The sequence below is a fragment of the Cervus canadensis genome, chromosome 2 (assembly GCF_019320065.1).
Source record: "Cervus canadensis isolate Bull #8, Minnesota chromosome 2, ASM1932006v1, whole genome shotgun sequence".
Classification (NCBI taxonomy): domain Eukaryota; kingdom Metazoa; phylum Chordata; class Mammalia; order Artiodactyla; family Cervidae; genus Cervus; species Cervus canadensis.
Window position 1 is genome coordinate 96,056,973 of NC_057387.1, and position 24,436 is coordinate 96,081,408.

At 45.5% G+C, this 24,436-nt stretch overlaps 1 protein-coding gene, 1 long non-coding RNA gene and 1 other non-coding gene across 5 annotated transcripts in view; 1 reads left to right on the forward strand and 2 right to left on the reverse strand.

Moving 5' to 3' along the window:
• The window catches only part of LOC122437071, a 25,877-nt gene continuing 1,441 nt past the window's right edge, over positions 1-24,436 (forward strand). The window contains exons 1-3 of one of the 2 annotated variants that reach the window (XR_006268169.1): positions 1-137; positions 10,909-10,994; positions 13,472-15,245. This is a non-coding gene — a long non-coding RNA (uncharacterized LOC122437071). Of the gene's footprint in view, positions 138-10,908; positions 10,995-13,471; positions 15,246-24,436 lie in introns of those variants that run through there. The other variant, XR_006268168.1, reaches the window with a different exon arrangement.
• Positions 4,241-4,347, reverse strand: LOC122437430. Its single transcript, XR_006268257.1, has one exon. It is a non-coding gene; the product is annotated as a U6 spliceosomal RNA (small nuclear RNA).
• Positions 11,091-24,436, reverse strand: part of KIF2C (kinesin family member 2C) — an 18,108-nt gene continuing 4,762 nt past the window's right edge. The window contains exons 5-21 of one of the 2 annotated variants that reach the window (XM_043461540.1): positions 22,476-22,598; positions 21,391-21,513; positions 20,742-20,842; positions 20,006-20,101; positions 19,369-19,423; positions 19,097-19,259; positions 17,605-17,695; positions 17,282-17,345; positions 17,114-17,205; positions 16,215-16,357; positions 15,215-15,419; positions 14,983-15,093; positions 14,093-14,160; positions 13,634-13,739; positions 13,430-13,543; positions 11,852-11,975; positions 11,091-11,744 (exon numbers count right to left, since the gene is read on the reverse strand). In XM_043461540.1, the coding sequence (XP_043317475.1) occupies positions 11,662-11,744; positions 11,852-11,975; positions 13,430-13,543; positions 13,634-13,739; positions 14,093-14,160; positions 14,983-15,093; positions 15,215-15,419; positions 16,215-16,357; positions 17,114-17,205; positions 17,282-17,345; positions 17,605-17,695; positions 19,097-19,259; positions 19,369-19,423; positions 20,006-20,101; positions 20,742-20,842; positions 21,391-21,513; positions 22,476-22,598 (1,862 nt within the window). In that variant the 3' untranslated portion in view covers positions 11,091-11,661. The remainder of the gene's footprint in view (positions 11,745-11,851; positions 11,976-13,429; positions 13,544-13,633; positions 13,740-14,092; positions 14,161-14,982; positions 15,094-15,214; positions 15,420-16,214; positions 16,358-17,113; positions 17,206-17,281; positions 17,346-17,604; positions 17,696-19,096; positions 19,260-19,368; positions 19,424-20,005; positions 20,102-20,741; positions 20,843-21,390; positions 21,514-22,475; positions 22,599-24,436) is intronic. The other variant, XM_043461541.1, reaches the window with a different exon arrangement.

Here is a 24,436-nt window from a genome sequence, read left to right on the forward strand (position 1 = left end):
TGAGAACGCTGCGCGGCGGGGGAGGGCCGTGCAGGGTTCTCGCGGTGTCGGGCATGCGTGAGCGGCTCCGCTTCCAGGGCACAAACGCCGGCGAGTGTTGCCTGGCTTTATTTACGTTTGGAAAAGACCCGTTTTAGGTGAGAGCTGTGGGTGCGAGTGCGTTGAAGACAGTAGAGGGGGACTTTGGTTTTGTTTGATTTAGGGGAAGGGAGGTGTGTCAAGGAAGTGTGACCCGTTGGATGGATGTTGGTGCCACTTAGTGAAAAGGGGGTACGCTGAGGTAGGAGCTGGTCTGGTCTTGTTCATTCTGGTCTCTTGGTGACTCCTGCATGTGGGAATGACAGGCAGCTGGGTGGTCATGTCTGGTCATCCGTAGAGAAGGGATCTGGACCGAAGATGCTGCTTTGGGAATCCTTGGCATATACGTGGTAACCAAAGCTACCAGAATGAATGGAAGCTAGGGAGAAAGCATAAAGCAAACTTTTCTTGGAAACGAAGAGTTAATACTTTGGCCTTTGTGGGCTCTAGGTTCTGTGTCACTGCTACTCAGTTTTGCTGCTGGAGTGTGAACACAGCCATAGACAATAGGAAATGAATGGATGTGACTGTGTGTCAATAAAATTTAAGGGATACTAGCATTCACTTGTCATGAAACGTACTTTTGATTTTCTTTCTCCCAGCATTTGAAACAAAAACCGGGACTTCCCTGGTGGTCCAGTGGCTAAGACTCTGTGCTCTCCACATAGGTCAGGGAACTAGATCCCACATCCCATAAGTAAGTTTGCATGCAGTAACTAAAGATCTCGAGTGCCACAACTAAGACCCTGTACAGCCAAATAAATAAATATTAAAAAACAAAAACAGGAAAACTATTCTTGGTTCACGGGCCCCATCAGCATACAGTAGTGGGCCAACTGGTGGCACCCAAAGAAATACTGTACACAAGGAGGGTCTGGGACCAGGGCTTGAGGAATGGCAACATTTAAGGCCAGGTAGAGAAAAGGAGCTGGAGGGAGCAATTTGAGCGGCCAGAGGAAAGCCAGCACAGGGTGAGGTCATTGTCTAATGCTACTGTGACATCTAGTTAAAAGGAGGACTCAGTTCAGTTCAGTAAGCTCAGTCGTATCTGACTCTTTGAGACTCCATGGACTGCAGCATGCCAGGCTTCCTTGTCCATCACCAATTCCCAGAGCTTGTTCAACCTCCTGTCCATCGAGTCAGTGATGCCATCCAACCATCTCATCCCCTGTCATCCTCTCCTCCTGCCTTCCGTCTTTCCCAGCATCAGGGTCTTTTCCAGTGAGTCAGTTCTTCGCATCAGGTGGCCAAAGTATTGGAGTTTCAGCTTCAGCAACAGTCCTTCCAATGAATATTCAGAACTGGTTTCCTTTATGATTGACTGGTTTGATCTCCTTACAGTCCAAGGGACTCTCAAGAGTCTTCTCCAGCACCACAGTTCAAAAGCATCAATTCTTCAGTGCTCAGCTTTCTTTATAGTCCAACTCTCACTAGTGATTATTTGGTTGAGTGCTACATTGGAGTGGGGAAAAATTTGAAACTGGATTTTTCAAATTCAAACAGGAAATTTAAAAAGATACCATATATGTAGATAATTCCTTTAAGAAGTATGACTTTAGAGAGGAGGTGAGAAGCTAGCTGGTGGCTGAAGAGAAATTCAAGCAGAGGGAAGTTTATCAATAAGTAAAACTGCCTGATGAGACTCTTGCACTTGGCTCCAGATCCTGTCCCATCTCATGCTGAAAGGATTCTCCCAGCATTATTCCATTCTCTCTTCTGTATCTTCAAACTTCCATGGCTTCCCTGCACATTCAGAATAAAATCTAAATTCCTTATGGCCTAGGAGACCCAGGGGTATTGGACCCTTGCTTATCTCTTTGCTTGCTTTATCAATTTGACCTCATCTCCTACCCGTTCTCCTCCCTCACCTGCAGGCACTCTCACCCTGCTGTTCCTGTCTCAGGCTTTCCTTCTCTTGACTGAAAAGGCTCTTCACCTAGGTCTTAGCTTGGCTTCCTCTCTCACTTCAAGTCTCTGCTCAGAATCTCGCTTCCACATGTAGCCCCCATATACCTTTTCTGAGCCTGCTTTGCAAAGTAGCAACAAGTAGCAAGACAAGGATGTCCATTCTCACTACTTTTGTTCAGAATGACAATGGGTGCTTTATTCAGGGAAATTAGAAATAAAGAAAAGAAAAATAAAAGGAACATTAATTAAAAAGGAAGAAGTCAGACTATCTCTATTCAGATGACATGATCCTAAATAGAATAAATCCCAAAGAATCTACTAAAAAAACTATTAGGGTTATTAAAAGAATTCAGCAAAGCTGCAAGGTACAATATCAACACTCAGTGAGGGCAGGGAGGAGAGGAGATAAATTAGGAGGTTGGGATTAATATGTACACACTACTAAATATAAGATAAACAACAAAGATCTACTGTTTAGCACAAGGAACTATATTCAAAATTCTTTCCCTATAATGGAAAAGAATCTGAAAAATATATGTATATATATATATTTATATACAATATATATAAATATATGTATATATAAAGTATATATATCCAAATCACTTTGCTGCACATTTGAGACTAATACAATGTTGTAAAGTAACTATACTTCAATTTTTAAAAAATAGTTTAAAAAAAAAGATCACACAAAAATCGGTTGTTTTTATGTATCAGCAATGAACAATCTGAAAAGGAACTTAGAAACAATTCCTTTTGTAGTAGCATCCAAAAGAATAAAATATCTAGGAAATATATTTAACCAAGGAAGTAAAAGACTTGTACAGTGAAAACTGTAAAATATTGTTGAAAGAAATTAAAGACTGAGATAAACAGGAAGACATCTTGCATTCCTGGATTAATATTAAGATGGCAATACAACCCAGATTCAATGCAATTCCTACCAAAATTCCATCAGCCTTTTTTGCAGAAGTGGAAAAGCTGATCCTTAAATTCAAATGGAATTGCAAGGGCCCTCAAAAAGCCAAAACAATATTGGAAAAGAACAAAGTTGGAGGACTCACACTTCCTGATTTCAAAACTTATGGTTGTTCCTTTGTGGCCTAATGGTTAGGATTCCAAGCTTTCACTGCCATTGCCCAGGTTTGGTCCCTGGTCAGGGAACTAAGATCCTGCAAGCCACACAGCATGACCCCAAAAAGAAAAAATATAAACTACAGTAACCAACAGTGAAGTATTGGCATAAAGATAGGCATAGATTGATGGAAGAGCTTCCCAGGTGGCTCAGTGGTAAAGAATCTGCCTACCAATTCAGGAGATGTAGGAGACGCGGGTTCAATCCCTGGGTCAGGGAGATCCCATAGAGAAGAGAATAGCAATCCACTCCAGTGTTCTTATGTGGAAAATCCATGGACAGAGGAGCCTGGTGGGCTACAGTTCATGGGGTCACAGTCAGTCAAAACCGAGCAAGCATGCACAAAGACTAATGGAATGGCATTTAAAGTCTCATTAATAAGTGCATTCTCTTTTTTTAAGTTAGTCAATATATTTTTGGCTGCACTGGGTCTTCATTGCTGCTCAGTCTTTCTCTAGATGCAGTGAGCCAGGGGCTACTCTCTATTTGCTGTGTGCAGGCTTCTTACTGTGGTGGCTTCTCTTGTTGTGGAGCACAAACTCTAGGAAGTATAGGCTTCAGTAATTGTTTCATGAAGATTCAGTAGTTGTGGCTTAGTTGCCCCGCAACATGTGAAATCTTCCCTGACCAGGAATCAAAGTCATGTTCCCTGCATTGGCAGGCGGATTCTTAACCACTGGACCACCAGGGAAGTCCTCATTTTCTTTTTTTTTTTTTCTCATTTTCTTTTAAAAAATTTTATGTTTATTTTTTCTTCCAGTTTTATTGAGCTATAATTGAGGTACACCACTATATAGGTTTAAGTTGTACAGCATAATGATTTGATTTATATATATTATGAAGTGATTATCACAATAAGTTTAGTGAACATCCATCATCTCATATAAATATAAATTAGAAAAAATTTTTTTCTTATGATGAGAACTCTTAGAATTTACTCTTAACTTTCATATGTAACATACAGCAGTGTTAATTATATTTATCATGTTGTACATTACATCTCTAGCACACATATATCTCATAACCAGAAGTTTTTACCTTTTGACTGCCTTCATTCAAGCCCTTAGTTCCCGTGCCATCAATTGATTTTCTTTTTTTTTTTCTTTCTTTTTTTTTTTTTTAAATATGGAACGCTTCACGAATTTGCGTGTCATCCTTGCGCAGGGGCCATGCTAATCTTCTCTGTATCGTTCCAATTTTAGTATATGTGCTGCCGAAGCGAGCACATCAATTGATTTTCAACAAGGTTGCCAAGACAATTCAATAAGGGAAAGAACAGTCTTAAAATAAGTGATGTTAGAAAAACTAGGTATCCGCATGCAAAGAATGAATTTTGAGCCCCTACCCCACAGTGGCTACAAAAATTAACTCAAAATGGATCAATGGCCTAAATATAAGACCACAAAACTCTTAGAAGAAAACATTAGAGTAAATCTTCACAGTCTTGGATCTGGCCTAGGATTCTCAGATATAACAGCAAAACTACAAGAAAAACAACAAAAAGTTAAGACTTCATCGAACTTGAAAACTGTTGTGCTTCAAAAGATACCATCAAGAACATGAAAAGACAACCCATGGTGTGAGGAAAAATATCTGCAACTCATAAATTTGATAAAGGTCCAGTATCTAGAAGATGTTGTATAAATAGCTCTTACAAGTCAATGATAGAGACAATCCAACTTAAAAATGGGCATTTGCTATTATTTTCTCCCAATCTGAGGGCTGTCTTTTCACCTTACTTATAGTTTCCTTTGTAGTGCAAAAGCTTTTAAGTTTCATTAGATCCCATTTGTTTAGTTTTGCTTTTATTTCCAATATTCTGGGAGGTGGGTCATAGAGGATCTTGCTGTGATTTATGTCGGAGAGTGTTTTGCCTATGTTCTCCTCTAGGAGTTTTATAGTTTCTGGTCTTACATTTAGATCTTTAATCCATTTTGAGTTTATTTTTGTGTATGGTGTTAGAAAGTGTTCTAGTTTCATTCTTTTGCAAGTGGTTGACCAGTTTTCCCAGCACCACTTGTTAAAGAGGTTGTCTTTTTTCCATTGTATATCCTTGCCTCCTTTGTCAAAGATAAGGTGTCCATAGGTTCGTGGATTTATCTCTGGGCTTTCTATTCTGTTCCATTGATCTATATTTCTGTCTTTGTGCCAGTACCATACTGTCTTGATGACTGTGGCTTTGTAGTAGAGTCTGAAGTCAGGCAGGTTGATTCCTCCAGTTCCATTCTTCTTTCTCAAGATTACTTTGGCTATTCGAGGTTTTTTGTATTTCCATACAAATTGTGAAATTCTTTGGTCTAGTTCTGTGAAAAATACCGTTGGTAGCTTGATAGGGATTGCATTGAATCTATAGATTGCTTTGGGTAGAATAGCCATTTTGACAATATTGATTCTTCCAATCCATGAACACGGTATGTTTCTCCATCTGTTTGTGTCCTCTTTGATTTCTTTCATCAGTGTTTTATAGTTTTCTATGTATAGGTCTTTTGTTTCTTTAGGTAGATATACTCCTAAGTATTTTATTCTTTTTGTTGCAATGGTGAATGGTATTGTTTCAAAAAATGGGCCAGAGAACTAAACAGACATTTCTCCAAAGAAGACATACAGATGGCTAACAAACACATGAAAAGGTGCTCAACATCACTCATTGATAGAGAAATGCAAATCAAAACCACAATGAGGTACCATTACACACCAGTCAGGATGGCTGCTATCCAAAAGTCTACAAGCAATAAATGCTGGAGAGGGTGTGGAGAAAAGGGAACCCTCTTACACTGTTGGTGGGAATGCAAACTAGTACAGCCACTATGGAAAACAGTGTGGAGATTCCTTTAAAAAACTGGAAATAGAACTGCCATATGACCCAGCAATCCCACTTCTGGGCATACACACTGAGGAAACCAGATCTGAAAGAGACACGTGCACCCCAATGTTCATCGCAGCACTGTTTATAATAGCCAGGACATGGAAGCAACCTAGATGCCCATCAGCAGATGAATGGATAAGGAAGCTGTGGTACATATACACCATGGAATATTACTCATCAGCAGATGAATGGATAAGGAAGCTGTGGTACATATACACCATGGAATATTACTCAGCCGTCAAAAAGAATTCATTTGAACCAGTCCTAATGAGATGGATGAAACTGGAGCCCCTTATACAGAGTGAAGTAAGCCAGAAAGATAAAGAACATTACAGCATACTAACACATATATATGGAATTTAGAAAGATGGTAACGATAACCCTATATGCAAAACAGAAAAAGAGACACAGAAATACAGAACAGACTTTTGAACTCTGTGGGAGAAGGTGAGGGTGGGATGTTTCAAAAGAACAGCATGTATACTATCTATGGTGAAACAGATCACCAGCCCAGGTGGGATGCATGAGACAAGTGCTCGGGCCTGGTACACTGGGAAGACCCAGAGGAATTGGGTGGAGAGGGAGGTGGGAGGTGGGATCGGGATGGGGAATACGTGTAAATCTATGGCTGATTCATATCAATGTATGACAAAACCCACTGAAATGTTATGAAGTAATTAGCCTCCAACTAATAAAAAAATTAAAAAAAAAAAATGGGCAAAGGGCTTGAATACAGACAAGAGAATCGAAAATTGAAGTTTCACTCACACAAAAACTTATACGTGAATACCGATAGCACAAATGGTCTATTCATTATGCCAAAAAGTGGAAGTAACCTAAAAGTTCATCAACTGAAGGATAAACAAAAACTGCTATAGCCATTTGATTGGAATATTATTTGACCATAAAAGGAGTAAAGTGATATATGCTACAACATGATCCTTTAAAACATATGCTAAACGAAGAAGCCAGACACAAAAGACCACATTTGATATTATGATACTGTTTATACCAAATGTCCAGAATAGACAAATCCATAGTGAAAGAAAAATAGATTATGGTTGGTTAGGGCTCTAGGCAGAGGTGAGTGGTGGTGTATATGTGGGTGCTCATGGGTAATGGATTTTTTAAAAATTAATTAATTTATATATATATATATTTTTGATTTTTTTAAATTGAGGTATAGTTGATGTACAACAGGATTTCTTTTGGGGGAGTCATAAAAATGTTCTGGAATTAGGGGTGATGGTTGCCCAATTAGTGATAGATGATTACACTAGAAAAGCCCGCTAAATTGTACACTTGAAAAGAGTGAGTTTTATACTATGTGAATTACATTTCAATAAAGCAGCTATTATTTTTTAAAGCCCTAAAAAATAAATAAAATTAAAAAGCCCTGGCATATTTAAGAAATAAAGACTAGTGTTCGCTGCCGCCGCCGCGCCGCCGTCGCTCTCCAACGCTAGGGCCGCCTCTAGCTCGCCGAGCTCCAGCCGAAGGAGAAGCATTGTAAGTAAGGGTCTCTGGACCACCGCTTGTTCAAAGCCGACTGCCCGCAATCAACGGGTGGTAAAGCACGGAGGAAGCGACTGGCTACAAAAGTTGCTCGCACGAGTGTGCCCTCTACTGGAGCAGTGAAGAAACCTCATCTTTATATGCCTGGTACGATGGCATTCTATAATACAGCTAATGCTGGCAATTTGATCTCTAGTTCCTCTTCCTTTTCTAAACCCAGCTTGGACATCTGGAAGTTCTTGCTTCACATAATGCTGAAACCCAGCATGCAAGATTTTACACATGACCTTACTAGCATGGGAGATGAGTGCAGTTGTCTGATGGTTAGCACATTCTTTGGTACTACCCTTCTTGGGGATTGGGATAAAGATTGAATTTCAGAAAAATATCTTTGTTTCATCAGCTACACTAAAGCCTTTGACTGTGTGGATCATGACAAACTGTGCAAAGCTCTTAGAGAGATGGGAATATCAGACCATCTTAGCTGTCTCCTGAGAAAACTGTATGTGGGTCCAGAAGCAACAGTTAGAACCCTGTATGGAACAACTGATTGGTTTAAGATTGAGAAAGGAGTAAGGGTACTCACCTATATGCTGAACACATCATGAGAAATTCGGGGCCGGATAGATTACAAGCTAGAATCAAGATAGGTGGGAGAAACATCAACAACTTCAGATATGTGGATGATACCACTCTAATGGCTGAAAGTGAAGAGTAACTAAAGAGCCTCTTGATGAGGGTGAACAAGGCGAGTGAAAGAGCCAGCTTAAGACTAAATATGAAAAAAGCTAAGATCATGGCATTTGGCCCCAATTACTGCATGGCAAGTAGAAGGGGAAAAGGTGGAAGTAGTGACAGATTTCCTCTTCTTGGGCTCCAAAATCACTGCAGACGGTGACTGCAGCCATGAAATCAGAAGATGATTGCTTCTTGGCAGGAAAGCAATGATAAACCTAGACAGTGTGTTGAAAAGCAGAGACATTACTCTGCCGACAAAGGTCCGTATACTCAAGGCTATGGTCTTCCCAGTGATCACGTACAGTTGTGACAGCTGGATGGTAAAGAAGTCAGAATGCCAAAGAATTGATGCCTTTGAACTGTGGTGCTGGAGAAGACTCCTAAAAGTCTCTTGAATAGCAAGAAGATCAAATAAATCAACTTTAAGGGATATCAATCCTGAATATTCACTGGAAGGACTGATGCTACAGTTGAAGCTGCAGTATTTTGGTCATCTGATGCAAACAGACGACTCATTGGAAAAGTCCCTGGTGCTGGGAAAGATTGAGGGCAGGAGAAGAGGGCGTCAGAGTATAAGATGGCTGGACAGCATCACTGATGCAATGAGCATGAACTTGGGCAAACTGCAGGAGACAGTGAGGGACAGGGAGGCCTGGCATGCTGCAGTCCATGGGGTCACAAAGAGTTGGGCATGATTGAGTGACTGAACTGAACTGAAATGGTGTTTGTAGCATTTTTTTTTTTTTAAGTTTCTTTTTTTTTTATTATTATTATTATTATTATTTTTTCCAGTGGTAGATTACATCCATTCACTATACTTTTCTGAGTTGTCCTACATGGAAAGACATGTTTTTAATGTTGTCTGTCTCCTGTGCTGTTCCTGTAAGTTTGCTATTAAAATACATTAAACTATAAAAAAAGGAAAAAAAGAAAGACCAACGTGGTTGGAGAATCATGAGAAGTTAGAGAACAGTTCATTTATTCATTTGAAATATACATACTGTGTGCTTGTTCAAGATATTGTAGATACAATATTAAAACAAAAATCTTTGTTCTGTGCTTAAATAGCTAGCACTTATTAAATGTGAGACTTTGTACTTACTGCTGGGTGTGTGAACTCAACTTTCTTCTTTTTAACAGTGCTGCATGACTTGTGGCATCTTAGTTTCCCAACCAGGGATCAAACCCAGACCCCTGGCAGTGAGAGTGCTGAGTCCTAATCACTGGGTAGGCAGAGAATTCCCAAACACGATACCAGCATTATTATTCTACAGAGAGCACGAGGTTAAATAACCCACTTAAGTTTCTACAGTCACAGATCTTGGATCATACTCTACACAATGACTTCAGAAGCTGGGCTCTTAAGTCTCCAAATCATTCTGCTCAAATTATGTTCCCACTGGACCAACAGAAAGGAGCTGACCAGGTGCCAGGTGGGAGGGCATTCAAAATTTATTAAAAGCTTCTGGTTGGGGAGAATGGGTCTCTGTGAGTCAAGATTTCAAGATGCAGGCCCGTTAGAGGTCAGGTCTGGGATGGTGGCATTCATTCGATCTTTGCGATTCTGAGGCGGGTATCGGTGGCCTCATTTTACAGACGTGGCAAGCTGGAAGCTTTTAAGGCCTCAAGAGTTAGTGCCATTTCTGTCAAACTTTTTTTTCAGTCACATGTAACTTTCGAGCACTTAAAATGTGACTAGTATGTCTAAGAAATTAAATTTCTCATTTCATTAATTTTAATCATGGTAAGTGGTTAGTAGTAGTGGTGTTTCATTATTGAACACCGCAGCTAAAAATATGGAATACTTTGTGGGGACAGGCTACTCTAGTTGTGGTGTGTGGGCTTCTCATTGCTGACCTCTCTTGTTGCAGAACACAGGCTCTAGGGCGTGAGTTCAGGTGTTGTGGTGCATGGGCCCAGCTGCCTTGCAGCATGTGGAGTCTCCCCAGACCAGGGATTGAACCTGTGTCCCCTGCATTGGCAGGCAGACCCCCAACCACTGGACGACCAGAGAAGTCCAAGGTGAATTTCTGAATCTAGGTCCTGTTTGGTTATTTGATGGCACCTCAAACTCATGTGATTTTCTCACAAGATAGAGAATGCCCCTACTTTACAATGAAGTTCCTGAGGCTAAGAGGGCTAGAACCTGGTCTGTCTGACCCCACTCCTCTCTGGGTCTCTGCAGCAGACCAGGTGTCCTATGCCCCCGTGTCTCCCCGACTGAAGCCTTCCTAAAACACGTATTTGGTTGTGTGGCGCTAGGCTAAAAACCTTTTAGTGCTGCATTACCATTTACCTGGAGAAGGAAATGGCAATCCAATCCAGTATTCTTGCCTGGAGAATCCCATGGACAGAGGAGCCTGGTGGGCTACAGTCCATGGGTCACCAAGAGTCAGACATGACTGAGCGACGAAGCACACACTGTCTACCTGATTCGTGTTCTGTGACGTGGGATCTGGAGCCTTCTGGTTCCCAAACCATCCGTGCCCTGTGTTTGGTTCCTCAGTCTATATGGCAAACTTCTCATTTTTCAAGAGCAAACGTGTTAACCTGTCAGACCCTTTCCTGTCTAGCAAGGCAAGTACTTTTGTGTCAGTGTTCCCACAGAATTCTTTATCATGTCTTTAGCAGACTGTAACTGACAGAGCACCGTTTCCTTTCTGCTTAGGGCTCCTGTGTCCAGGAGAAGGCCTAGGACCTTGTCGGCATTGAACACGGCAGAGGTTGGCATCTCCACCGTCACTGAAACCACAGGTGAGGGTGTGGCCTCCTGGGGAGAGTCAGCATCAGCACTACCCTGCGGTAGCGTCCGAGTCCCAGAAGGCTCTTCCCACACACCACTCAACAGGCTGATTTTTTTCTCTTTATTATTAGACATAATGTATAAACACATAAAACAGAAGGGATCCTCATTGGCCTCAAAAACCAGCAGGGAAGGAAGAGGCCCCGGGAAACTTTTTTTTTTTTTAAGTACAAGATATATTAGTGGCTGGACCAAGGGTGTGGAAGGCAGGCCAGGGCCAGCAGAGCTGAACTATAGGCTCCTTCTCTCCCCACAGAGCCAGGACAGCCCCGGGGAGCTCTCCCCCAGCAGCTAGTTCACACGGGCAGATTGCTGCCTAGAGGAAAACTCTACGACCGAGAGCCTTCCCCTCTTGGAGAGAAGGGCAGTGCACAGGATAACTAAAAGCTCATTCCTTCCATCCTTTTTCCCTTCGTGGCTGCAAGTGAGGAAAAGGAAAGCTGTGTCCTATGCACACTGACTGACCCCTCCCAGCTGACCTGGGCCCAGATGCGCCCATACTTGGCATTTGCCAAAGCCTGTCCCAGCTCAGACCCACCAGGTGCCCAGAGTTCGCTGAGGAGGGGAGGGGAGGGGAGAGGCTGGGTATGACACCAAACAGATCTTTATTTGCAGTCGTCACTGGGGCCGTTTCTTGCTGCTTATTTGTTTGCTGGCCTGCTCTTCTAGCTGCATGGCCAGGCGCAAGGCCTTGATGACATCTGGAAGGCAGGGGTGGTACACTTGAAGTCAGCAGGTCTCTCAGAGACCCTGTTCCCTCAGGCAGAGCCACCATCACCCAGAGGCCCCACCCTCCGGCTGCACCCACCTCGCAGGGCTGAGAAGTGCTTCGCTTGCTGGGCCAGGGCACAGTCTGCTTTATTCACAAAGGTCTCCAGGTCGTAGTCTGGTTGCTCAGCCATCTCGGAGAGCTCCAGCCAGTCTGGCCCTTGCTGCAGCAACACAAGATGGACCTTGTCAGGTCAATAATGACCAAACCAATTTAGCAAATCATCCCCAGGGCTCTACCATCTGTAATGCAGATGCCTGTTCCTCTAGCCATGGCCCTGACCCTGCCTCCTGACCTTCCCCCCATAACTCTCAGCTTGAATCTGTCCTTCCCCCACCTGCCAAAAACTTGTCCCTGTCCCTGAGGTCAAATGCATATCTTGATGCCCAAGCCAGAAATCTGAGCAAAAATTCTTTCACCCTGCTTGTCCCCCAATCCTAACAATTGCACCCCTGAAATGGTTCTTAAATCTCATGCTTTCCTGTCAATCCCACGACCATGGTCACAGCTAGCCTAGGCACCAATGTCTCTCCTGAACTCTAACAATCTCCTAACTGCTCTTAACTCTAAGCGTTTCTACTCATGCTCTCCCTAGGTCCTGAAGCCAGGCTCTCCACTGTGGCCACAGTAAGGCACCTAAAGCTCTCAAGTCACCAAGTCACCACTCTGCTTAGTCCCTTCAAAGGCATTCACTGCCCTCATAACGAAGTCCAGGCCTTTGGTGTGAACCATAATGTCCTTTAGCATCAGGTCCTGGCTGACCTGTTCACAGCCTTAATCTCTCTCCCTCACCTGCTCACACCTTTTGCTATGGCCAGAGTGAACCTATTGCTCTTCCTGAAAGTACCACGCCCTTTCAAACATTTGGACCCCGAGCACTTGAGGGAGGGAGGACATGTGTAGACACTTACCTTGCATGTTCCCTTCTCAGATCTAAGTGCCCCGAGCTGCCCCCTCTGCTCCACACTCGGAGTGCCCTACTGTTAGGATGCCCTTCAGGCCTCTCCCCAACTTGTGCTTCCACAGTAGGGATCACGGCAGTGGTAGCATCACCTACTAAAGGCTGACCACATGCTGGGGAAGGCTGAGTGTTTAACAACATATCACTTAATCCTTAGATGTAACCATCTTGTCTTGACCATTTTGGAGATGAAGAATTTGGGGCCCAGTGAGCCTCAATGACTTTCACGAGGAAACTGGCTCATAAATAGAAGAGTTGGGATTGATCAAGTCTTTCTTTAGGCCTGTTATCCATACTTCATGATTTTGGCCCTTGGTCTCAGCACAGGAGCTGGTGGTATATAGAAAGTATTCACCAACATTCATGAACAGACGAGACCTGGCTACCCTCCAAACCCTCAGTCGGGAGCACAGGCGAGAGAGACTAGCTCCAGTCAGGAAGATGGGGGAAAGCCTATGTGTGCCAGGCTGGAGAAGGAGGTGTGGTAATTAGCTGCCCTATAACAGCAGCTGAATAACTAACTGGAGAATTAAGAAATGTTGATCTAAAAGGCTGCCTCTTGCCACCCCAGCCAGAAGACTAAGGAGGTGTATGTGTGCATGTAAAGCCTAGGTCACATTCAAAGAATGACGCTGAGCCCAGGGCCAGCTCTCCACCTGTATGATCTCCTTGAGCTCTTCCATGGCCCTTTCTTCCAGCTCCCTGATCTGAGTCATGGCTTCATTGAAGCTGGACATCTGGGAAGACAGTTCGTCCTCTTCCTTGGAGAACTAAGGGGGCAAAAGGAGACACATAACAGTGTGGCCCAGTCTCCATCTCAGCTGGCCATGTTCCCTGCTTGCCTGGCCCACCTCCCTTACATTGCCTGCACTCAGGGCCCCGTTGGAGCTGGCTTCCATCTCTTCTGTTTCCATCTGAATTGGCTGCTCCCCACTGGGTCCACTGTGGGGGCTCAGCTCCTTGACCCTGAGAAAACAAGAAGGTCACAGCTCCCACAGCAGCCTCTTTGGCACTCACAAGTGTGCAGCACCACTCAGGTTTCGAGACTTCAAGGAGATGGAGTAGTGGCTTTGCTTTGACCTAGAAGGATTCTTATTCACTGCTCCCCACCAGAGCCTGAAGGGGATCAGAAAAAAACTTTGTAGCATCATATGCTACAGGCCTCAGACTTAGCGAGTCACAGACTTAGCCTCAGACTTAGCGAGTCACAGAAGAGGAGACAATAGGCAAAGTCCCCAGAGCCCCCTCCCCACTCTCATCACTACCATTCCCTCCCCAACCCTGCCCCTTCCCATCCCACCTGGCATAGGTACCAGTACCTGTCTGCATATCTTAGTGTATTTAAAGTATATTCACAGGAGCTTATGCCTGGTGAGATCATGGCGATCTGCAAAAGAAGAAATGGGCAGTTAATGGTCAAGGATCCCAGGGTAAGGGTGCTCTTGGAGAGGCTGCCAGGAATTGGGGGTAGAGCTCATTAAATACTCACTGTGTGCCAGGCAACTTGCCCCATGGGCCCTGCAAACTAAGGTTCTTTATGTTTTATTTATTTATTTTTAACTAAGGTTCTTTAAAGATCAGTCCCCTGTTTTTGCTGGTGTATCTGATTACTCCTGCTTCTTTACTTTTTTACTGACCCATTCCTCTCACCAAGGTCACAATGCAAGGCCCTGTGATTACTGCTGGAAACTTTAGTTCACCTGGGCTCAGAGATACTGCCTTAGGGAGAGGGGTTTAGAGCTTAGTCAGCAATTCCCACCTTCCTCAGCAGGAGGAGAGAGGATATTCCCTGGCGAGGAAGGTGGGCAGATCTGAGCTAGAAAGCATTATGGATAAAATAAGGGGACAGAAAGTCACTCAAGGCTGAGGCCCTCTCCAATTTCCTAGGCTGGGAGCCAATGACCCCTGAGGGAAGTCACAGAGGGACGAGGACTGCCTCTCCTGCTTCCCCAAAGGTCCTCCTCCTGAATCCTGTAGCCCCCTTTTCATCAGGTATGGGAGGAACGACCTCCCCGACCCAAGAGGTGCACAGACACACAGTAAAGGGAGAAGATCCTTTCCTCTCTGCTTGTGTAGGCAAAGAGGACCCTGCTGCCCAAAAGCAGGGGGTGAAGCCCGGTTAAATTAGAGCCTGGAAACCCAGCTAGTCAAGAATACAGAGCCTCTTGCCCAGGGACAGGACTGCACCACTCCAAAGGACCCAACTCACCATGCAGGTCCTTGAGTTCTCACCAATAAAGGAGTCCCTCAACACCTGTGTCAGCTTGCTCTCGCGGAATGGGGTGTGGGCCTTGTTCTGTCCCAGGGCCCTGATGCATTCCTGGGGGACAGCAGGGGAAGCTGAGGTCCCCTCCTTCCTTTCAAGATGCCCTCTCCCTCCCACCCTCTCCTCCCAGCAGCCCTCCAGGGCCACCCGCTCCCCTGCAGCTGGGCCTGGCTACCTTCAGAGCCAGGAGACTCTTGTTGATTTCTGCACCCTCCATGCGGGTCTGCCGGTCGGCACTGGAAGTGTCTGCGCCTCGCTCGTTCCCTGCCAGATCCACCAAAGAGAACTTGCCATGCACTCTCCCTTTGGTTCGAAGAAGAATCTGGAAGCAGGCGTGGGAGCGGGAAGAGTTGGAGTTGGCAAATGTCTGCCCAGAGGTCCTGTGGCAAAGGAGGACAAAGAAGGGCTATGAGCTCCTGGGGGGGCGGTCACCAGCCACCATGGCACCTGAGGCTCCAAGGCTCAGTTCTCCAGGAGGAGAGGGAGACGGACCAGGACTCTTAGACGTTCTGTGTCATCCTGTCCCACTTCCGTCTTTCCTTCCCTGGGCAGCAGCCCTCCTCCCTCCAGCCACTCTGGGCATGGCTTACCCTGGCAGCCAAAGTACTGAATTCTATGTGAAGGCCTTGGTCAGAGCCTGGGCCATAGGCCGTGGGGAAGCATGAGTTACCTCTGCTGCAGGGCACATAGGGAAGGAGGGACTGTCATGACCCACTTGTTAAACTCGAGGGCCCTGGTGAGGTAGCCCCTCCCTGGTCCTCCATAAACTGCACAGCACCCACTGCACCACGCTGAGGGCCCTGGTAGAACACTTTCCTCCGTCTACACAGGAGCTCTGGCCCCATCACTTCCAGCTAGAGCATACCCAGAGCGTCTGTCCCCCACCACAGAGAGAGGGAACAGCAAGGAGAAACTCAGAGAAGTCGGGAAGCATGCCTCTGGATAAGAGTCTGGTAATAAAGTCTGCCCTGGTCAGATTCAAGATGATTTGACTCGCCCCTGACAAGTCTTACCCTGGGTCATTGGCCCCATTGAGACCACTTAAGGCAGAGGCCTTCAGAGCCCTCACCAAGCTGGGGGAAGCAGTGCTCTGTGGAAACAGCAAAGGGCTCAGTGCTCATCTATCGCCTGACCCGGCATTAGAAGGTGGCCCCTTCCTCCGGCCAAACTCTGACCTGCAGGCACTGCCTATGTCGATCATCTTGATGACGTCGTCAGCACAGCTCACCAGGCGCTCCTGCAGCCCCACCACCTGCACCTGCTGCTTGCCGTCCTCCAGCACACGCAGCTTGGCCTTCTTATTGAGCAGGTCAAACAGCTGTGCCAGGCAGGGGAACAAGGCCAAGGCCGTCAGGCGCCAGGCACCCACCGATCCCTCCCCGCTTCAGAGCCTGTTGCAGCTTAGACAATGACTGGGAACAGGAAAGGTGGGAGAGGCTACACTGGATGATAGATGAGCAGCGAGCAGTTCACCTGGGAGCTGAACTGGGCTACCTCAGTTTGATGTGACCCTCCTTCTTTACTAGCTGTGTGACCTGGGAAGGTACTTAGCCACCCAGCCTCGTTTCTCATCTGTGCAATAGCGACAGTAAGAGGTGATACTTCCTAGTAGGGTTGTGGTGATGAGCTGAGACAAGTTAAGTGCTTAGAATAGTGCTCAGTACTTAGTAACATGTTACTAAGCCACATTAGCTATTATCTAGACCCCACTCGGGAAAGGTGACTCTGCAAAAGCGTAGAGAGATACATAGAAATATAGAGAGGGTATGACTATGAGAATGAATGTGTGCGATCAGGATAAGAGAGATTTAAGAGGGAGGTGCGTGGAGGGAGGACAGGGCACACATAAGCAAACCTCCCATCTGAGAGGAAGCCCTGAGGCGTGTTCCTGCTTACTTGTTGAGTGTGCCTCCCATCCCACCATTGGATGAAAACCTCCCACACATTTGGGCAAAGTGGCCCAAAGGCATGACAACACACAGGGTGTTTGTCTTCTACAATTTCTAGCCAACCTCAAGATTTTAGAAACTTCAGGGGCCCCAGCAGCATAAACAGAGGGCTCCCTGCCAGCTACCTTCCCATTATAGATTTCGAAGAATGTCACATAGACTTCCAGGTCCAGCCTCCGGTATCTGGGCTGATTCTTCAGGAGGAAGACGTCCCGGGCTGTGGGGAGAACCTGGATTAAGTAAGCAACCTGCCCTTCTGTGCCCAGCCCTCTGGGGCAGAACTTACTACTTACAGGCCATCGCATAGATCCCTTTGGATGCGTTCTGGGCTTTTCCATAGAGGTCTCCACCCATCGTCTGCAAAGGGAAGGGACAGGAGACTGTGCCTTGGCCTAGGCCAGAGCATTACTGGCTCCACCACCACCGTGGGCCATACTACAGCCAGGAGGGGATCTGGACCTGCTAAGGCCCTTCCCTGCCCCTGCACAGCAAGAGCATCTGGAGGTAGGGCATCTGCACCGAGGGGACCTTCTGCAAGAAACTCATTGTCCTTATTTTCAGAGGCTCAGAGGTGCACTAAGGGCAGGATCACTCTCTGCCAGGCTTGAATACTCACATGAGTCTTGCCACTTCCCGTCTGGCCATACGCAAAACAGGTTGCCTTTCCGCCTTCAAAGATTGTTTGTACCAGTGGCCTTGCTGTGAACCTAAGAGAAAGGATGGGAAGCATGCATATCTCTGCTTAAATGTGCTTCCTAGAATGTGGTTCTGCTACCCTTCAAAGCAGGATTCCTGGGGGCTTCCTTCCAAGCAAAGTGGTCCCACCTGACCCCAGCCCCACTTGCAAATCTGAAATTCTCCTAGCCACCTGGGGAGGGCTGGACCAACTGGCCAGGAGCAGGCTGGTCCATACTCTAACTGAGCCACCAGCACCTCCTCTACCCTGGAGACACAGAGGGAAGCTTGAGCTTAGCAGCCCACTTCCAGCATATGATACACTACAAAGATCAAAGAAACTCTTTAAAGTAAAAGCCTAAAATATTTTAGGCTTTGTGGGCCACATAGGTCTCTTCCATATATATACATACATAAGTATACATATATATACATTTTTAAAATTTATTTATTTGGCTGCACTGGGTCTTAGTTGTGGCAAGTGGAATCTCTAGTTGCAGCTTAGTGCAGCATGTGGGATCTAGTTCCCTGACCAGGGATCAAACCTGGGCCCCCTGCATTGTGAGCTCAGATCTTAGCAACTGGACCACCAGGGAAGTCTGAAATATATAGATATATATATATATAATGATTCTTTGAAAACACAAAATCCACCCTTAATTTGAGAGCCATATAAAAAGGGGTTGCAAGCCAACTTTCACCCATGAGCTACAGTTTATCACCCTCTAGTCTAGAGCAGCGCTGTCCAATAGAACTTTCTGAGGATGGATACTGGAAATGATCTCTATCTGTACTGTCCAATAGTAGCCACTGCCACACATGTCTACTGAGCACTTGAAATGTGGCTCGTGTAACTAAAAAACTGAATTTTTTTTTTACTGCATTATACAGCATGTGGGAATCTTAGTTCTCCAATCAGGGATTGAACCCATGCCCCCTGCAGTGGAGGTACAGATTTTTAACCACTGGACCACCAGAGAAGCCCCTGAAGAACTGAATTTTTAATTTTATTTAACTTTTATTTAAACAGTCACACGAAGTTAGTGGGAGCTGTACTGGACCAAGCAGCTCTAGTTTGCTGAGTCTGCTAAGCCCAGTGGGTAATGGGTGGCTGTACAGGACACAGACACAGGAAGAACCCCTGAGGCCTCCCCAGCCCAGTCTCAAATAGGGCAGTGGGAATACTTCACTTCTGTCTACTCAAGCATGGGCCACTAAAGCTGAAACATAGGCTGTGACAGCCCCAACAGGGCCTTCCTCGTGCTAGAAGCCAGAGCCAGCTCTGCGTCATGGTCCATCCAAAGAAGACACAAGAGGAAGCCAGGAAGGGATTCAGAGTCGGCATGCCTGAGAGTGCAAGTGTTACCACAATGTCCCACATTGGAAAAAGGCAAGTGTCAGGAGGAAGGGGGAAACAGAGGCAAGGGACTAACCTGTAGACGACTTCATTTGAAGTTGTTTCATCAAACGCGAAGTCAAAGCAGAATGCTTGGTTCTCCAGATACTTTGTTAAGTCCACTTTTAACTTGGGCTCATGGACCAAGAGGACACACTTGCTAGGAACGGAAATCACATCAATTTCTTTCTTGGCCAACTCTGCAGAAGGACAGTATTTCAGGGGATGCTCCCTGGACACGGGGGACCCTCAGTCTGAAGCTTCATTCTGACTGAACTTACCTTGAGGCTAAGGTAAGGTGGGGCTTACCTTGTTTATTCAGTGGGCGTTTCCTAACACAGACACATATCCTGTGCTCTTCGATCTTCAGGAGGAGGAGAGAAGACAACCGTCAACAAAAGGTCAGTGCAATATTGAAAGAAAGCTTGTCCAGAACCCCTCCCTTACTAATCATGCCTGGCCCAGTCAGGGGCCGAGACCTAACACTGGGACCCACTGTGCTCATAGTTACTCTAGAGCACAAGAAGGTGGCTCTGAATTTTCTTCTCAGTTTTATCACTCTGCTGCCTATAGGAGGTTTCAGCACACTTTCATGATTAGTAGTAAGAATCTAGCCAATCTATTGAAGCAGAGAGGATAGGGGCTGGAAGGGGGTTTATAAAGATCAGAGTCTCCCATCTAGCCCTTGCTAGCTCCAGCCCACCAAAGGGTATTTAAAAACCCCTTGAGGGTGAGTGACGATTCCTGTACGCTGTTATTCCTTTAAGAGATGTTTCTGTCTCTCAGTTATACGCCTACTCAGGAAAAGAATCTTTTTATATATATTAAAAAATGAATCACTTTGCTGTATACCTGAAACTAACACGATATTGAAATCAACTATATTTTTAAAAAAATTGTATGCCTACTCAGGAAGGAGAGATAGAAGCCCCTTGGGATTACTTACTGGATCAGCTGCAGTAAGCGGGTGACATTCCAAAGTAGCTCGAAATTCTTTAATCATGCGGGCAAATTCCCAGTTTGGAAAGCTGTTGTCATACTCCTGTTTGGGGTAAGATTGAAGAAGGACTGACTGCCAAGGTGTAAGTGTTTGCAGGCCTCAGTGCTAGGCAGTGGCAACAACAGCCCTTCCTATGCACACAGCCCCTTCAGGGCTGACAAACCCCCCACATGATCTCATTGCCCTTGACTCTGGCTCTGGGCAGAGAATCCAGGCACAAAGTTTTGGGAACAGAGATTGCCAGGGGGGCCTAGGCATGCTGTAACCACTCTAGGAAGCGGGGCAAGAGCCACTGTCCCATGTCTTAGGAGACCAGCAGGCTGGGATTCTCCTGTGCCATTAACCCTACCAAAGGGAGATAATCCAAACTGGAACCCCACTGTGGCACCCCAAATGTGCACAACTAGGAGGTCAGGGGAAGCAGGCAATTGCCATTGCACTGTGTGATGGGCGTGCCCACTGGATAACAAGTAGGAAATATTCATCATCTGAAGGCCTTCAGAAAAATATCTGAATTATTTGTTCTCTGAATCCTGACGAGAAACTGGTTAAAATTCTTGGTTATCAGAACTGGAGCCTCAGAAATGCTGGGGCTGAACCGTTATCTATCTCTGTTGCTGGCAAGGTTGCAGTTAAGGATGTCTGTCCAAAAACCCTTGCCCATGCTTCCCAAGAAAGGTACCTGAGCTCGCTTTATTCTCATTTCAGAGTTCTGGGCTCTCTTCTCTTCTCGCTTGTTCTTCATTTTTTCCATTTCCTTCACAATACATGATTTCCTCCGAACTAGTGGAAGAGAAAAAAGAGGAAGCCCTCTCTTTTACCTATCTAGGCCAGCCTGCTCTTCTCTGGCTGTTGTGTGGAGTCTTGGGCCTTTCTCATGGCTAGACCTTCTCTAGACCCTTGCTCTTACATCACCACATGCAAAGAGAGGAAGCACCAGCTATGACTCTTGGGATGACCAAGCTGACAAGAAACTTGCTAATATGAGCACTCCAGGTCTAACCCAAGTTCTCTCTATGCCTCTGTGGCCTTTTTCTCAACAATCAGTAGAGATGAGATCGTCCCTGTTTGGTGGTCACTCTGGGCTGTTGTTTAGGTGTTGACCAAGACTTTAGCTGTGACAACACCTCAGTTACATCAGAGAGCTTCTGCCAGCTGGCAGTGAGTGACAGGGTCACCTGTTGTGAAAGATTGATTCCGTGGCCACAGGGCAACATGTCCCCATGTGACAGACATGGTTTGAACTCAGGTACCAAGCAGGCCAGGTTGGGACAGGCCGTAACTCCTATCCTGCACTGGAAGCAGGGTACCAGACAGCTCAGTGTCTCTACCTGACTTCACAGAGTTTGCAGAAGAGCTGTCTCGGATGGAGTGGACTTGCTCTTCCACCTCCTTGCTGACCATCGTCAATGGTATTTCACCCACTGCAGGGCAGGAGGGCCTAGAGGGGCCGGCTGTAGGGGAACAAGAGTCATTGGAGAAGCAGGCAGGCATGCGGCAGCTGTGTTCATCTGAGCCCTAGAGGGTCACAGGCCAGGAGGATGGCTACTGACTGCCAGCTCAGCAAGGGCTCAGGATCTACTGTGTAAGCAGAGCTCAGGCTTTTCCCTTCATTTCAGTCCACACTTTGAACCCAGTAAGCCCCGCCAAGGGTTGGCTCCTGGTGTCAAGAAATCTTAAAGGTTATGTGAGTTGCTCAGTATGTGCTTCACTATGAAAGGAAAAGCCTCTGAAGGTCTGACCTCTTTAGGCTTGACCAAGGAAGGGTTCTTAGGCCAGGCCAGGCCTTTCAGCTCATTTGGGAAAAATTTCTGACTTCAGAACCCAAGTGGTTAACAGGAGCAAGGACTGAAAACCAGGAAAATGGGAACCTGGTTCAACCTAGAAAGGTACAACTAGAGAGGTACAACCCACAGCAACTTCCCATATCTGGCCATGACCCTTTTGTTTACCTTGACTTTAAATCACTTAATTTACTAATAATTAGTACAAATTGACAATTAAAAATGTTTTTAAAATCCCATTTATATAAAATCCAAAAAAAGAGAAAGTTAATTTATGTGATCCAAATCAGGACATAGATACCCTTGGGGCTTAGGAATTGGGAGGGGGCCTGAAGGGGACTTTTGGAGTGCTGGTAATGCTGTTTGATGTAGGTGTCAGTTATATGAGTCTGTTTACTTTGCGAACTATATAGTCAGTGACAGGTTTACTTTCCTGTATGTATATATATTATGTTTAAATAAAGTTTAAAGAGTAAAGTGAGAGGATTTTCAGGTAGGGGAGCAGTGGTGCAGGCGCAGACGGTGTAAAAGCCAGGGAGCACTGGAATCCTAGGGTGTTCTGAAACAGGCTCAGGGCCATGTGTGAAGCGTGCTCTAGGGCCTCAAACGGGGAGAATAGATTCATTACTCACTGGAAACTGAAAACTGTTTGCGGGAATTTGCAGATGCAGGCAGCTCCACCTCCATATCATTCTCCTGAGTGGTGATTCGAACCTCTGAGACAGTGGACATGCGAGTAGAGCGGCCTCGGAGACCTGAAGGACCAAGGGCCGCGGTCAGTCAGTGCATCGTGATCGGAGAGCAAAAGAGAGGGGCGGTCGAGGGTAACCCTTCAAGATTCTATACAGAGTGAGATGGGTCCTGACACCTGGAAAGGAGCCCACCAACTTCCCATTCCTTCCATCCAAAGAAAGAAAGGCCAAGTACCAGTGACCCTAAAACTAATTTGTTACATTCTTCAGTCTGAGAGCTCCTGAGGGCTCCCACAAGAGCATCTGTCTGGAGTAAATGGAAGGACCTACAGACAATCTGAGATCATTTCTGGAGACACAGACCTAATCCCAGAAAAAAAGCATTTTAATCTTAGCAGCGGCACCTACTACTCCACAGTCTTCCCAAACGTCCAGAGGTAAATACCAGTATTCTCAACTGATAAAAGGGGACATTAAGGCATAGAGAAATTAAGCAATTTGCCCAGTGTCACTCAATTAGTAAGTGTCAGAGTCAAGATGTGAACCCAAGACTGCCAGATTTCATGATCAGGGCTTTTTCCACTGCTCCAAGATGCTTTACAGAGCCAGACCTGGGCCACATTGTCAGAAGCCATGGAACCAGCAACTCATTTTTCTAGAATCTTAAAAGAATGCTTAACTGACAGAAACAATTTAACTGAGTTTATACAATTAAGTTGTTTAAACAAGTTTAATTCTTGTCAATTTCTACTCATCTATATTGCTTCCCTTCATAAGAAATAATGTACCTATAAAATAAAAGTAGTAAATTTGGAATTAAAACACTAGTGTCATATAAACAAATATCAACTTATATGGAATTTGAGTTTCCTAAGTTTAGGCTGATGTGATGGCTCTATATAATCAATCTATGTTTTTCACAAAGAGCATGAATTATTATAATATTCCTGTTTCTCAAAACATCTGTGATCTTGTGTTTCACTTCTACTGTTCAATGTCATTCATTCAATAATGAATCATTATTTTTTCCTATTAAAAACAGCGGTAGGGGTCCAGTGGTTAGGACTCCGTGCTCTCACTGCCGAGGGCCCAGGTTCAATCCCTGGTTAGGGAACTAAGATCCCATGAGCCAGATGGCATAGTCAGAAAAAAAAGGAGCAGTGGCAATATCCTTTTGGGACATGCATGTGGAGAGAGACCACTGCCACCCATATTTCTCCTGGAGGCCACTGGAGTATACAGCCAGCAAGAGAGGGACAGCATTACACTACTCGTGCCTAGCTCAAGCTCAAAACCATCCCACCTTTCACCTTGGGCCCCTGGGAAACCTGAAGCTCCAGTCATGTAGTCTCTGGGCCCAGGGTGGCTGGATTATGTTGAGATAGTGATAACCCCCCGACTGGGACAGGTTGTGCAGGCTGTGAAGTATAGCTGGCTCTGGGTTATAAACTGGATTATTTGGGCAGCTTGTGCATATAGGCACCCGTCACAGCCTACCGTAGTTAAAGTAGATTTATGCTGATTCCTGCAGAGAAAGCCTAACTTTCTCCTGGAGTTCAAAGCACTGCTATTATTGGTCCAATCCCACCCTACCCCCAGATCACCACAGCACTACCAACTCTACCTTCTAAATGGCCCTGACCTAGCTTTTCTGACAGCCCACTCACCACCTCACTCCAAGGCATGTCATTTCCCAGGGAGGGAAAACAAGTCCAGAATTAGGTTGATTACTGCTCTGGATTCCACAGGAAAGGCTTCCAGGCCAGTTGGCAAATTTCCCAAATGCACCAGATCCAAAGAGACTGGTCTAAGCTGTAGGTTGAATGGTTGAATTCTCTCTTTCTTTTTTTTAACTGCTTCAGAGGTAGGACTGACATGAAAACAGCTGGTAGTATTTTCTG